Source organism: Cotesia glomerata, linkage group LG9, assembly GCF_020080835.1.
Source record: "Cotesia glomerata isolate CgM1 linkage group LG9, MPM_Cglom_v2.3, whole genome shotgun sequence".
Classification (NCBI taxonomy): domain Eukaryota; kingdom Metazoa; phylum Arthropoda; class Insecta; order Hymenoptera; family Braconidae; genus Cotesia; species Cotesia glomerata.
In genome coordinates, this window is record NC_058166.1 from 3,051,358 (window position 1) to 3,067,969 (window position 16,612).

The 16,612-nt window shown below is 29.8% G+C and overlaps 1 protein-coding gene across 2 annotated transcripts; it reads left to right on the plus strand.

The window, feature by feature from the left end:
- Nucleotides 1–288: 288 nt before the first annotated feature.
- LOC123271636 lies at nt 289–16,225 on the plus strand. 2 transcript variants are annotated; one of them, XM_044738025.1, is made up of 6 exons: nt 8,130–8,959; nt 14,381–14,525; nt 14,593–14,727; nt 14,801–14,994; nt 15,065–15,305; nt 15,419–15,533. In XM_044738025.1, exons 1-6 carry the CDS (start codon nt 8,402–8,404, stop codon nt 15,421–15,423), a joined length of 1,278 nt encoding a protein of 425 aa, XP_044593960.1. In that variant the 5' UTR covers nt 8,130–8,401; the 3' UTR covers nt 15,424–15,533. The 2 variants fall into 2 exon arrangements, with proteins under 2 accessions (XP_044593961.1, XP_044593960.1); XM_044738026.1 differs by lacking the exons at nt 8,130–8,959; nt 14,381–14,525; nt 14,593–14,727; nt 14,801–14,994; nt 15,065–15,305 and adding exons at nt 289–476; nt 548–789; nt 15,918–16,225 and having other exon boundaries at nt 15,419–15,835.
- Nucleotides 16,226–16,612: the final 387 nt, after the last annotated feature.

Here is a 16,612-nt window from a genome sequence, read left to right on the forward strand (position 1 = left end):
TAAGTTTTAACTGGCCTAATTTTTATATAAACAGAAAACCTACCAAATATCAAAATAGATAAATTTATCTTCATAAATAGACTGCATGAAAAGATAGTATCGATGAGTCACAAACATTTTAATTTCGACTTCCTCTATAGATGTGACCCACCAAATTATAATAACAGTGAGTATAAAATTATCTATTACGAAAAAAAGAGTTGTTTGTTACTTAAACCAATGATAATTTTGTTGTTGTAACTAAGAGGGTAACTCAAGGTTGCTATTTTTGTTTGAATTCAGATAACGGAGAAACATATTACGAATTATCTAAGATGACGCAAGCTATAATACTGGAAGAGAAAGATCTGGATATTTATCAATCTTGTAGCCATAATTGCAACTTAGAGTCCATCCGAGATTCGATAAATTATACGGAATGTGATGGATATCAAGATTGTCAATACATCGACAGTAGTTACGAGATATGTGAACCAGTAAGTAGTTTAATTTCGTTTTCTCATTGAAAGATACGTTGATTAGAAATGTAATATGATTCATCATCCAGCCGGCCAGCGATCATTCTCCACGAAGATATCAGTGGTTCAAAGACGAGCATGGGAAAGTCTATGGCGACAACAGCACGGAATGTAAGACACCCGTTAAAAAAGTGTCCAGTACTTTGTGGGTATCAAAGCTTCGTTCATGTGATTACTGCCTGTGTACTTGCGTCAAAAAGAAACCTTTGAGGGAAGACGATGTTCTATTTGTCAGTTTCAGGGAACAGGTTACTGACATTGAGAAGAATAGGTGAGAAACTATGTTTGATGATCCTTAAAAACATGTAGTACAGTATGGTGTCGGTAATTCAGTCTGGACCAGTGACAACAAATGCCAATTTAATATAACGGTTTGTTTATTTGAAACACATGTAAAATGCATTCAAGAAGGTGATCAGACTGACTGTAAATACTCAAAACGCTGCTTAAAAAAATTAGGAAAACGGTTGACCCTGAAGGCCATCCCTGCAACTTCCCGCTAATTCCATACTTAGGCGCTTAAAATTGCACCAATGACGTTTTTGAGCTCTTGGAGCTCAAAAATACAATTTATGGGTTATATTGAGCTCTCCGAGCTCAAAGAGATTACTTTTCTATGCTTTAAAGCTCTTCGAGCTCAAAAGTCTGATAGAGATTTGATAAGACACGATTTTTTGAATTTTTAAACCGCAATAACTTTTGAATGAATAAACCGATTTTTACGCGGTTAGAAGCATTCGACGCAGTTTTTAAGCCTCACAAAGAATTTTAAATTTTGGATTGATTGCGCTAGAAATTTTGGAGTTATTCCGAAAAAACACTTTTTTCGGTTTTCTTTCGTTCACGATATCTCTCGAACGAATCAACCGATTTTGACTGGACTGGTAGCGATCGACGTGGCTTTTTGAGGTTAAGAGCTGATTAGTTTTTGGAATTGAACCTTGAAGCCGTTTAAAAGTTATTCCAAAAAAACCACATTTGAAAAAAATTTTTTTTTCAGTTTTTTTAAGATTTCTCAAAATCTATTGATCTGAATTGGTCCAAGTAGTTTTTAAAATCTAAGTTTGATCAAGCCCTTTCGAATGGCACCAACCGCGATGAAATCGGTCAAGCCGTTCTAAAGTTATAAGCGGTTCACATACTTTCATACACACACACACACACACACACACACACACACACACACACACACACACACATACATACAGACACCGTGACAACCTCGCGGGGATAGTCAGGGAAGCTTCCTGTGACCTTCAAACGTCGAGATCTGATGAAAACTCGATTTTTGCAAAACGGGGTGAAAACAATAACTTCCCGATTTTTTAAAATCTTCGATTTTCTTAGCGGGAAGTTAAAAATTAAACTAGATAATTTACTTTTGGCACTCTCTTGCGGCCTACATCAAAGTATAGTAAATTAAATTTTTTGTTGATAATTAGTTTTCTACCCTAACCTAGCTACATTTTAATAATTCTGGCTTATAAGTAATCTGAACTGAAATAAATAAGAACCAAAAAATTAAATCAATCTCAAAGATTATATTGGTTGTACGTTTATTAGTAATTTCTTTATACTATAAGTCTTTACTATGAAGTTTATAGTAAAGTTTATTTAGTTGACTATATGATGGGTCCTGAGATAAGGCAGTTTTACGCTTGAACACTACCTATCTATTTATTATTTTGCTATTTTTTTTCAATGATTGAATTTAAAAAAATTAGAAAAACGGTAGACCCTGAAGGCCATCCCTACAACTTCCCGCTAATTCCATACCTAGGTGCTTAAAATTGCACTAATGATGTTAGCTCTCCGAGCTCAAAAATACAATTTGTGTTATTTTTAGCACTCCAAGCTTAAAGAGATAGGAGTAAATTTACTACTTGCTACTTGCTACTTAATATTAAAAATACATTAGAAATAAACTTTTGTATGGTTTAGCTATGATAGCTTTTCTATGGTTTTGAGCTCTTCGAGCTCAAAAGTCTGATAGCAATTTCATAGAATATTTTTTGAATTTTCAAATCGCAATAACTTTTGAATGAATCAACCGATTTTTACGTGGTTGGCGGCATTTGACGCAGTTTTTTCAGTTTCATAAAGAATTTTCAAGTGATCTTCGAAAGGACTTAATTTTGGATAATACTGAGGCGTATAAAAAAAATAGACTTGATCAGTTAAGTTTTTCGGCAGTTATCGTGACCACGCCAGTTTCCATAGATACATCAGACACTCGGACGTCCACGGAATAATTTTTTAAACATTTTTTTTATTTATTTAAAAAGCAAAATGTCTTTTAAAAATGTCATAAGTGTTGAAACTGGTATTTTTCCGTAACATTTATGTGTAAATATTATTCTACAAATGCGATAGAAAATAAATAGAGACAATTTTAGTTAAAAAAATCACTTGATTTTTGTAAGGCAAGAATAAAGCACTACCTACCTCATCCGCTTCGCTTACGAGGTGTGCAATAAAACAATCAATTTACGAAGGACTATTCATTACGTACTCCTGACAAGTTTAATGATTTTTTATTTACTAAGTACTTGGTCAAAAAGCGTCCCAGTATCTTGTTCAAAATTCAAATATTCACCTGTCCTAAATGTTCTTAACCTTGAACAGTCTTTGAACAACTTTGAGGTTACGCGACATAGGTATAAACTGTTTAGCTGATTTCAAATAATATTTATTTTTATCTCAGGGTTATCTCAGGAGTGAGGTTCGTCAAAAAGAACAACATGATCCATGTGCAAATAAAAGAAGCTGATTTAGGAGCCAACGGACTGGCAAAATGGTGGACTTCGAAGTGGAAAGAGCTAGAATATATTAGTTACAACAAATCAACTGAAGGCTTCTATGTTATAAATGACGACGGCTCCCAGTTCCTCCTGAAAGAAGACATTGACTTTGGACGCCCGGTTCGGATGTATCTAGAAGAGTTGACTGCACCTGCGGGTTATGTGATCACAGGGGTCGCGTTTCAGTGTTCAAAAGAGCCTAGTCCAAAGGGAGGCTGTTTTGGATCACTGGAATTGAAAATTCGTGCCACACCTTACGATTATTTCACCGGCAGGTTGATTAAAGATAACCAAATGGAATGGTTTATCAATAAACGTGATCCAAATTTGTAAGTATTCATGTACATTGCTTATGTTTGGTCAAATCGCGTTTAAGGAGGTTCGAGCGTACTTTATGAGTCAAAATAATGTTCACATTTTTTTTTACTTTCAGTCTTTCCAATATTAGTCAAAATTGTTTTTCTTAATTTAAAATAATTTGAACAATTTAATAGTTGATGATTTTTACTTATTTAATAAATTAAAGTAATAAAATGACTTTCGTATTTTTTACTTGCCGGATTAAATAAACAGATTCGGCAACAGCGCGTTTGATTACACCCATTACAGAAACGTGCATGAGTGTGTGAGTTAAATATTTCTCTCCCTGTAACTATATTTCTATCCTTTTCTTTTTTCTCAGCTGTTGACGCGATGTTGTCAAATCTTTATTCGAATAAATAGCTGACGATAAACGAGTCAAAAACATAAAATTTAACTTTAAATATTTCAAAAATTATATCGGTAATGTATTATAATTAATTTTTTTTTATATTTTACAATAATCCAAGTTTCTTGTGTATAGTTTTTTATTTGTTAAAGTTGGGAGGTTAATATTGAAAAAAATAATTAAAGTCTCGACTAAAGTTTGTCCGCCATAAGAGCCCGTGTATAAGGAAATAAAAAATGTGATTTTTGAAATTTAGTATCTAAGTAACTAAACGGGGAATCTTTTTAAAATTTTTGGATTAGATAAATGACGTATTTATTTATACGTATACTTAATTTCAAAGCTCGAAGTTGGAAATTATTTTTCACATTAGATTCGCTTCAACCTCCTTAACATTGCTATTATTTATGTTTCTAGAAAGCCCATCGAAGTCCAGCTGGATCATTCGGATTTGTCAACTAAGTCACCAAAGAATCGAATAGACTGGGCGGAAGGTAACTACGTTCAATTCCAACAATCTGATTTGTCAAAAGACGCTGGGCAATCGACGGTACCATTTTTTGACGCTCAAGATGTCATTGGTGATCTTCAATTTCCTTTGGGCGCCATCGGAGTAGTTCATCGCGGCTATAGAGGTTATGGCGGATTTCTTGCTTTTAAAATCAATATTATCGATACTGCGAGGAATTTTCAGATTTTTTTGCATGAAGAATAAAAATCTATGAATTTTTTTAGAAACGGATAATACCGTTATTATATATACAGAATATTAACGGTTTAATGAGCTTATATCTCTTTGTAATGACTTATCTTAATACATATATATTTTAAAAAAAATTGTCGAATTTTTTTGTATTTTTTCCTTATAACACAATTCTAAATTTTATCAAAATATATGTGGCGACCCTTTCCGAGAGTATAATTATACCCGGGAAAAAAAGTTTAGATCTGCTCTGATCAAATCAGATCAAATTCATCAGATCTGAGCAGATCTGCATTTTGGCCAGATCTGTCCAGATCAAATTTGATCTGATTAGATCAAATCTGATCTGTTCAGGTTTGGTTTGATTGAAACAGAATCAATTTATAAAAAAGTTTATAAAATAAAAATAATAGTAAAATTTATTTTATTTCTACCTGAAAATTAGAAATTATGTATTTTATATCAATTTTCCGTGATTTAAATTCGAATTATCGTTGAAAAACAATTTGCGATGCTGGGGATTCGAACCTGGGTCCTCCTGCATGTCAGTCCCAGAGCATACCATTCAGCTACTAGAAGTACCTGACTTTTATCTTTTTGTAAAATTTTGAGGTCGGTGTATAAAATATGATTACTTTAGGTATTTTGACCCGCTGAGACTGAATATCGCAGTCATTTTTGCGAAATCCCGGGCCATCTATTGTTTATAGCCATTTGTTTAAACAATTATTTGAGAAATAATTTTTTTTGAGATCGGATATTTTTTTTTTCAATATTTCAGACAATTTTGAGATGAAAATTACTCTTATAAAATTTGCCGTAAGTTGATAGTTTCTGAGTTATAAATTTTTGAAAATTGAAAATTCTTGATCTTCAACAATTTTGATGATTAATTACAAATAAATAAATTACTTAACACCAGGTTTCATGCACGTGATTGTAAAGAAAAATACTCAAAGTTTCTATAGAAACAATAACATCCGGTTATAATTTGTATTAAATAAAAAAAAACGTGATCAAAGTTAGTGCATTTATAAGAGCTATTTATTAGAACATAAAGTATAAAAAGTCGTACCTAAGTAGATCTGCTCTGATCAGAGCAGATCTAATTAGATCTATCCATATCACCCTTATGATTACATATATTCATCAAGCTTGATCTTATTTGATCTGACTTGATCTGATTATATCTAAACTTTTTTTCCCGCATAATAATCAGATTAAATTAGATCTGCATAGATCAAGTCAGATCTATTTATATCTAATTTTTAATTTAATTTTGATCAAACTTGATCTAGATTGGTCTAATTTGATCTGACCGGATCTAGTTTGATCAGAACAGACCTATTCATATCTACTTTTCAATTTAATTTTGATCAAACTTGATCTGGTTTGATCTAAGCAGATCAAATTAGATCTGCTCATATCTACTTAGATCTAAATTTAGATCAAATCTGATCTGCTCAGATCAAATTTGATCAGAGCAGATCTAAACTTTTTTTCCCGGGTAAGTACGTTAAAAATTTTGGACAGTTTGAATGTAAGAAGAATTTTCAGAAAACTGAAATAAAAAGTTTAATTATTTTTAACTAATTAAGCTACTAGCCAGCTTTAAAAAATAAAAAGTGCGCTTTATTTTTTTAATAAATAAAAATAAAATTTTATTTTATCACTAAGATGTTTGCGTTATCATAATTTATTACCTGCGTGCTCTGACAAGTAGAAATGACATCACAATTAAATAAACAAATTTAAAAATATAAAAAATAATTATTTATCAATAAAGTGTGACAATAAACATGAAAACTTAACGACTCCTGATTGTATAGTAAATAAATAGTGACAAACTAGCCCGTCATAGGAAATCCCATACTATCAAGGTTGCCGGTGGGTTTAGTGCGTGGAATTCGACAGTATACATGTATATAACAGTATCTGTTCTATTATGCGCTTCGTCATCGACAGCTGAGTTTGTATGCTTGAATGTTAGTCTTAAACAGCCGGCTGAGAAAACTGCGTCTACATTCTACACGTGTTTATCGTCTAAATTTGATAAGTTTTTACAAAAAAGTGCCTCATAATATAAATTCTGTGTGTTAATATTTCAACAAATATTTATACACAGTAAAAAATATTGTGTAAAATCAACACAGTTTGTGTGTTAAAAACGGTTGACACGAAATTTGTGTTGAAATTTTGACACAAACTTTGTGTAACCCCTTTTTAACACAAAGATTATGTTAAAATATCGCTACAAGAGGGCGCAAAGAATCCTACACTTTTAAAGTGTCAATCTTAACACAAAATAAATGTTAAATAATTTTATTTATTCTAATCAACTGTTTTATAAAAGTAATTTTTATTTCCTCAACTGTAGTCAATAATATTTATTAAAAAAATTTTTTTTTTATTTTATTTTATTAAATCAACAGTTATTGAATGTAATGGGTAAAATTTTAAATAATTAAATCGAAAACAATTTATAGATTTTAGAAAATGAAGCATTAAAAATATAATGTCTTTGTTATTTAATAATATTAATTATATTTTCATATTAGATTATATAAGAATATTAGATTATAAGAAATAATTAGTTATAATGAGAATTAATCTTTTTAAACAAGGTTGTTAAACGCGGCAGGCACATTTAGTTTGTCTTAAACTTTAGTATTTTTCCACTCCAGAATAAACATGAGATACATTTTGACTTTTATTTACGTCAAATTTTTTAATGTTAGATGAATTACTTATCTAAAAATAAAACTTACGACAAAATAAATTTTAGTATTGTATACTTGGTATAAAAAAAAAAAATTAATAAAACAAAATCACTAACTGGCAGTTAAAAATTCAGAAATTTTAATTTATAATAATCATAAATTTTACAGAGAATATTTTTTAATATCTACTATTAAGAGTACTTAATTTTATAAAAACAAATTTTAAGGTTATCTTTGAAGAAAGAAAGTTTATCTACAGTATTCAGAAATTTCAATAATAAATAAATAATCACTCACCGTTGATTACATCAATTTTTTTGTTCGTATTATAAACTCACTTTATCTTTAATTTTTCGAATAAATAACTCTATTATTAACACTCAAAACACCAACAAAATAGATGCCAATGATGACGCTCACTTTGTGAAAACGGTTGCTGCGTAAAGTAAAGAACCGACGCGCTGTTAACACAAAGTTAATGTTATATTGATGAAGATTTTGACACAAACTTTGCGTTAGTTCCACAGTAACATACAAAATGTGTTAATGAAGAGTGTATAACACATTTTTTATGTTACAAAATAAAGTAACACAAACTTTGTGTTATTTTAACACACTACAATTTTTAACACAAACCGTTTTCGACACAAATACACAATATTTTTTACTGTGTAATTATTTGGTTATTAATTTTCTACAAAATTTAAAGTTTATTTATTAGTTGTTACAAATAATTATTTGGAGCTGAAATAAAAATTGGGTTTGACGCTATCAATTAATATGATAAGTGTTGTTTTCTTAGTAAATTACTCATAAAAAGCGATAACAATGGGCTGGACTTGATAAAATCACTGATTGAGAAACAGAAAATTGAGTTTAAACAATTTAAGTACGAGTTACTAGAACTTTTAACGTTTGTACTGCGATATATACAACGTTACTTATCAAAAATGGTGCGTAATTATTACTACTTTGCTCTCTTAATATTAATATGGGTGCAGAATTCTGTAGACGCGATAAATTTCAAGGGCATCCATGATATAAACAGCATAAAGAAATTTATCCAGGGAATAACAGATAGGACTCCTGCGGAATACTACTTTGGAAAAGTACTAAGTGACAGTGAAAAAAGTAAAATAATCGTCGACGATTTGGTCGGACTTCTCAGTAATTTAAACGATTTAACGGATCGTCATTATAATGCATCCAGAGAATTATCACTTCGTTTCAACACTTTCAAAGATAATTCATTAAAAAAAAATGTATCAGTATTTAATTTCATGGATCCATTGAATTCTTTCGATAATATCGCCAGTAAAATAAATTCCCTTGCCGATATATTCATCAAATTGCAGAATGACTTTGGTTATGATTTGTCCAAGTATTGTTCGGCAATTTCAGAAATAAGACAAAGTTTAGCTCAGGAAAAAAAAGGAAGTATTGTGATTGAATATAACAGAGCGAAAGATCTTCAGGGAGTCTTTTATAGTAACGGAAGAGTTTCAACAGTAAGTACACAGTAAAAAATATTGTGTATTTGTGTCGAAAACGGTTTGTGTTAAAAATTGTAGTGTGTTAAAATAACACAAAGTTTGTGTTACTTTATTTTGTAACATAAAAAATGTGTTATACACTCTTTATTAACACATTTTGTATGTTACTGTGGAATTAACGCAAAGTTTGTGTTAAAATCTCCATCAATATAACATTAATTTTGGTTAATAGCGCGTCGGTTCTTTACTTTACGCAGCAACCGTTTTCACAAAGTGAGCGTCATCAATGGCATCTATTTTGTTCGTGTTTTGAGTGTTAATAATAAAGTTATTTATTCTAAAAATTAAAGATAAAGTGAGTTTATAATACGAACAAAAAAATTGATGTTATCAACGGTGAGTGATTATTTATTTATTATTGAAATTTCTGAATACTGTAGATAACCTTTCTTTCTTCAAAGATAACCTTAAAATTTGTTTTTATAAAATTAAGTACTCTTAATAGTAGATATTATTGAAAAATATTCCTCTGTAAAATTAATGATTATTATAAATTAAAATTTCTGAATTTTTTTAACTGCCAGTTACTGATTTTGTTTTTATTAATTTTTTTTTTTTTTTTTTTATACCAAGTATGCAATACTAAAATTTATTTTGATGTAAGTTTTATTTTTTTTTAGGTAAGTGGGAATTCATCTAACATTCAAAAATTTGATGTAAATCAAAGTCAAAAAGTGACTGTCATGTTTATTCTGGAGTGGAAAAATACTAAAGTTTGAGCCAAACTAAATTTGCCTGCTACGTTTAACAACCTTGTTTTAAAAGATTAATCTTCATTATAACTAATTATTTCTTATAATCTAATATTCTTATAATCTAATATGAAAATATAATAAATATTATTAAATAATAAAGACAATTATATTTTTCAATTTGCTGCTTTATTTCTAAAATCTATAAATTGTTTTTCGATTTAATTATTTAAAATTTTACCTACAATTATTTACATTTAATAACTGTTGATTTAATAAAATGTAAATAAAAAAAAAAATTTTTTTTTAATAAATATTATTGACTACAGTTGAGGAAATAAAAAAAATTTATTTTATAGGTATAAAACAGTTGATTAGAATAAATAAAATTATTTAACATTTATTTTGTGTTAAGATTGACACTCTAAAAGTGTAAAATTCTTTGCGCCCTCTTGTGGCGATATTTTAACATAATCTTTGTGTTAAAAAGGGGTTACACAAAGTTTGTGTCAAAATTTCAACACAAATTTCGTGTCAACCGTTTTTAACACACAAACTGTGTTGATTTTACACAATATTTTTTACTGTGTATATACTCGCAAAATTGAGTCAATCTAGCTATTTTTATTATTATTACACGCTTTTTGTTAGCTTCACCTGTATGTATGTATGTTTATTTGTAACCAACTCCTTTGGGCGTGATTTTGATCCACTTTAAACGGTCAGATTTCATTCAAACTTTGTAAATTTATCGAAGCGATTTATCTAACATTAACAAATTTTCGAATGCCAAAGAGAATTTTTCTTGCTCTCCTAGCCGAAAGTACGCTCTTTCTGGATGCATTTTATTCCAGAAAGAGCAATATTTGTGGCCTGTTTTGGCACATGCGCGCTACGCATATTTTCTGGCCTGGCAGCACAGAATCTCGCTTTTTTTTGTTATGTAAAGAATTTTTCTTTACATATTTATTAATTATAAAAAATTCGAGTATGATTTTATTGCATTTTTTAACGATTGTAAAATATAATTCGAGTGTGATCATTAAGTGTCTCGTTCGACTCCTGTCAGAGGCCCAGGGAATTTCCCGTAATTAGTTTGGGCCCAGGTACATTTAAGAGATTAAATAGATAAATGGGAGTTTTGTTATACGTAAGCAAACTCACTTATACTTAAAATAAAAAAATACTTAAGTAATGACAAAGAATATTAGATAAAAAGATTTATTTTAAACCAAAAGATTTTAGAGTAACTTAAGTACAGAATTTTGAGTGTTGAGACAAATGTCTAAATGAATTTTAATATTGCAAGTTTTAAATAATTTTTAGATAATCAAAATTAAATATTAAATGAGAAATGAACTTTACGAATATGAAACAGATAAAAAAAATAGAACTTGAAAGTTAATCAATTTAAAATAAACAAATATTAAATAATGAAATTCTAAAATAATGCAACAAATTTATAAAATGATAAAACAGAAGTGTTTCTACAAATAAATAATTAAATTCAAAAAACGTAAGAGATGCTAGAATCAAGAACATATCTATTTATTCGATTTAAATAAATAAATTATTGTTAAACATTACAAATGTACTTTATCTTTGCCTTTGTCTTTGTCTATACGTAAATGCGCTTACATATACACAAACACATAGATGTTTAATAGAACATAAGAGTAAGTAAGAAAACTATATTGCACTCTGACCCAAGTAGAGGGGACTCATGCGATATTTTTGAACAACTTAAGAGAGAGGGTAAGGGCCCAAGACAATAGACAAATAATTGGACATTTGGTTCCCCCAATGAGTGGAAATTAGTAACGCCCTAAAATTCGACACCTTACAATTTTCACAAGAAAATCTCTCTCGTTGTCTTGACGTCCTAGTGTTAACATGACCTAAAGTTTTAATAAGTCTGAATAGACCACGTGTTAAATTTACCGAATAACGAATAAAAGATTGTAAAATTAAAAGTATAATTATGAAGTGAATCAAATCTAAAGAGTAAGTCAAATCAACAAAGTTCATCATTTTTATCAGGTACATTTTAAATAACTAATATTTGTGAATTTAATAATATCGTAAAATCGTTATATGAAAGAAAAAGTTAACTTTGAATCACTGTGTAATAATTGTAATTATTGTAATTTAACTAATGATATTAATTTTTGATTTAAACAATATAAGTATGAAAATTATTCAACATCCAATTTATTCAACAAACCTATCATTCTCAATAAATAGAAACTCGGAAGTTCCCGGTCTATTAGCCTAACACGCTAGGACCGAATACTTAAACACAATAAATAATTTAAATGTAAAATCAATTAATTTTTCTTACATAACACTTTCATATTTTCGTGGCGCGAGTTTCAACTGTCTAACAGTCACAACATCATCTGTATGTAACATGTCAGCGCATAAACTAACCAGAAAATGTCGAAGAAATAAAAAATAATTTATAACTAGATTATTATTAATGAACTATTTAATCATAACACTACACAATTGAGTTATATAAAAAGTTTACAAAATAAAATATAAAAGTTGTGTGGATTTTATTTGCTTTCTTTTATATTTTGACAGCTAGTCAAGTAATGTTTATCAAACAATAGGTACATGTACTCTACAAGCTTCTCATAATTTAATTTCAGTTTTTCTTAGCTGTCGATTACTAATTAAAAATTAATTTTTAATCAACTCAAAAAAATAAATTCTGTTATCAGAACGAGTTTAAATATTTGTGGCAAGTTCTGTGTATTTTATCACTCTTATTTAGAACAGTTGTTAGTAAACTTTAAAATAACTTTTTTTTTTTAATTTATTAATTTTTACTTTTTATTTATGTCCGCCCCGACCAGCAAAGCCTCGGCTTCGCCTCGGTTTTGCAAAACCCCTTCCACGGAGTTGCGTACTTTTGGCTGGAGAGTAAGAAAAATAGTATACAACCCACGACCAGAATGTTAGATGCCCTGACGTATGTGATATCCGAACAAAAACAGTTTCACTGTAAAAAAGTCGCGCCAAGTTCACGTTCATAAGACTATTAGGAATTTTTTCTTTCATAAAGATACAAAATTAAAAAATCCGAGTAACCGATATGATTGTTTATGATTTTCGGATATTAAAAAAAATTTTATTGTAAATTTAAAAATTAAAAAAAAAAATTTAGAACGTATTTAGTGTGTGCGGTTGCAAAATATTTTACGTTTAATGAAATTCGTAAAATCTATTTACTAGGACTTTAAAAAAATTGAAATACACAATGACGCACACCAAGTACGTTCTAAAATTTTTTTAAAAATTTTTAAATTTACAATAAAATTTTTTTTAATTTCCGAAAATCATAAACAATCATATCTGTTACTCGGATTTTTTTATTTTTTTATTTTGTATCTTTTTGTAAAGAAAAAAAAAATTTTTTTTCCTAATAGTCTTAGGAAGTTGGATTTGGTGCAACTTTTTTACAGTGAAACTGTTTTTGTTCGGATTTTAGTATTTTTTGTAATTATAATGAAAATTTACAATTGATAACAACTTAAATCTCGTGTTGACTGCATTTTTTACTGCAAACTATCCCCTTAAAGCTACAGTTTATCTAGATGTAATTCCAGTGCACCCTGGCGGCCATAGATGCAAGCTATGAATCACTTTTTACTGTAGTTGCGTGTCTATAGGAAGGATTACTACACATTTTTATTTTATCTAGTCTGTGGCGCTGATATTCCCCATCGAAAAAAAGTCAGGATCGAAATTTCTGGGCTTACTATAGTTTGTGCTGATAAAATTTAATAATTTTAAGTGAATTAAGTGTTATAATTGATTATAATTAATTAATATCAGTAAAATAAAGTATAAATTACTTTTATAATATATTATTTTGGAAAAAGGAGAACCATATAATTAAATAAAATTTTGCAACCTCGAAATACCGTTCTGCTTACAGTAAACACAGTCGGTAGTCTGGCGCTCCGTTTACAACGGATTTGAACGGAACTTGGCGCCAGATTCTACCGAATCTGTGGATGATGGCCGAGGCGTAGCCGTACCCCAGGAAATCCAACTTTCTGGCCTAGGGTTGTAATATACTATATTTTAAAAAAAGCGTGGGGTGCTTTTTAAGATATTATTGAAATGAAAATTCTTCTTCTCATATCTGTCAATGAAATATTTACAATATTTTTTTACAATAAAACATTTTTTTCTTAAATACACTATTATTAATTTCTATTTATTAAAATTTATTTTCTATTTTTTAGTTTGATTTTCTATAAAAGGCGTGTTTTTTAGTTTTTTTAAACTATTATTTTTTCCTGTGAGATAGAAAAGGATTTTCAACTTTTAATTAAAAATATTGCTATTAAGAGTTTTTACCGTCAAAATTGCTAATTAAATAATTTTTATAAATTTTAAAGCTTGAATATCTGTACTAAATTTCTAAACATTTGATTCTTAAGTAGAAGAAATAATAACAAAATAATTTTATAAGTTTTAAATTAGTAATATTCGTACTTAAGATGATGAGTCAAGTATAAAAAAATTTTGATGTAAGCAATAATTAAAGGATTAGTTTTTTCTTTGCAAACAATTGAATTAATTTGAAATTACCCTGATGTATCTTATTCAATTTTTAAAGTATTCTTCAAAAATTGTCCGTAATTTAAAAAATTGTTTAACATTTAAGGGTCCCGATGATTACATTTCTTGTGGAAAAAGAGTCCTCTTCGGAAAACTATTCAATGATTTTTACCTACACATGGTTACTTCGTATCTCAAAGAGTACGTAATACGTTATTATCTGGATATTATCAACGCACAATGTCTTGACCGTATGTAATGTTTTTTATCTTGACTGCCAACTGTATCTTTATTAATAATGAATTTTTACATGATTAGAAAACTTATCAAGTGCGAAAATAGATGAGTTTATCTTCATAAGCAGATTACAGAGAGAGATATCGTCAATGAAGCACAAGCAGGATACAACCGATGATTACCTCTGGAGGTGTGATCCACCAAGTTATGATAACAGTAAGTAACACCAATCGTATTTTAAATTACTAATTATGCAGTGAGGACTTTGTTAATTTGCATTCTGATCCAGGTAACGGAACTCTGTACTACGAGATGACTCATATGTTGCAAACGGTCATAGTAAAAGAGGAAGATCTGGATATTCATCAATCGTGTAGTCATAATTGTGACACAAGGTACATTGAAGATTCAATGAATTACACGGAATGTGATGGATATCAAGATTGTCAATACATCGACAGTAGTTACGAGATATGTGAACCAGTAAGTAGTTTAATTTTGTTTTCTCATTGAAAGATACGTTGATTGAGATGTAATATGATTCATTATCTAGCCGGCCAGCGATCATTCTCTACGAAGATATCAGTGGTTCAAAGACGAGCATGGGAAAGTCTATGGCGACAACAGCACGGAATGTAAGACACCCGTTAAAAAAGTGTCCAGTACTTTGTGGGTATCAAAGCTTCGTTCATGTGATTACTGCCTGTGTAATTGCATCAAAAAGAAACCTTCGATGGAAGACGATGTCCTATTTATCAGTTTTAGGGAACAGGTCACTGACATCGAGAGAATATGTAAGCAACTATGTTTGATAATCCTTAACCTTGAACAGTCAACAACTTTGAGGTTACGCGTCATAGGTATGAGCTGCTTAGCTGATTTCAAATGATATTCATTTTTATCGCAGGGTGATCGTAGGAGTGAGGTTTGTCAAGAAGAACAACATGATTCATGTGCAAAGAAAAGAAGCTGAGTTGAAACCCAACGGACTGACGGGAAAATCAAGGTGGAAGGAGCTGGAAGATTTTAGTTACAACAAATCAACTGAAAGCTTCTACGTTAGACATTCCAATGGCTCTCAGGTCCTTCTTAAAGAAGACATTGACTATGGACGCCCGACTTGGATGGATCTAGATGATTTGATCGCACCCGCGGGTTTTGCAATTACTGGTATCGCACTTTGGAACTCCAAACACCCCCCACCGGAGGGATGGTGTTTAGAGTCGATCAGAATGTCGATTCGTGTCACGGCTCTAGACTTCTTCCAAGGCACTTTAATTAAGAATCAAACACATTGGTCCCCTAGAACATGCAGTGAGTCACGGTGAGTTTTTTCGTGCGTTTTTTATTCTTTGCATTCGATCAAGTATCCGCTACTTTGATGCTAAAAATATTTTTGTTTCTAGTTACTCCAGCGATATAGAACTTGAATTGGATTTGCCGATCAAATCGCCTGGAAACACAATTGATAAGTATAGAGGTAACGTTCTATTTCAATATTCGGGCTTGACAAAAGACGCCGGACAATCAACGGTACCATTCTTCGACGGTCAAGATGTTGAAGGTGATCCTGAATTTCCTTTAGGAGGAGTTGGGGTTATTTATCGTAAGAGGAAACGTTATGGTGGATTTTTGGCTTTTAGAATTTATATGCCGATATTTGGACAAAATTTTAAGAATGAATTATACGGAGAGTAAATTTTATATTTAATTTTTTACTGTATTCCAAAAAAATGACATAATACACGTTAAAAAATTTTGTGTAAAATCAACACAATCCTAGTGTTAGAATCCGTCGACACAATTTTAGTGTTAATTTTCAACACAAAAAATAGTGTTGAATTTTTAACACAAATATTGTGTTAAAATTAACATTAATTTAGTGTCGACTGTATCTAACACTAGAATTGTGTTGATTTTACACAAAAAAAGTGTTAACTCACTTATTATTTGAGTTTATTGAATATAAAGGTTAGGGAATCAATTAAAAATAAATAAATCTTCACGCTTATCAAGAAAATTAGTTTATTTAATTTCTTTAATTTTATATTTAGCGTCAAGTACGGACATTAAGGTAATGATTAAATTTATAAATAAAATA

Bases quoted from the DNA above. Each gene is read 5' to 3' on its own strand.
- LOC123271636 (XM_044738025.1), top strand. From the start codon at position 8,402: ATGGTGCGTAATTATTACTACTTTGCTCTCTTAATATTAATATGGGTG. The intron at 8,960-14,380 runs GTAAGTACACAG...TTAACATTTAAG, and splicing joins GTAACGGAAGAGTTTCAACA to GGTCCCGATGATTACATTTC. The intron at 14,728-14,800 runs GTAAGTAACACC...ATTCTGATCCAG, and splicing joins TCCACCAAGTTATGATAACA to GTAACGGAACTCTGTACTAC.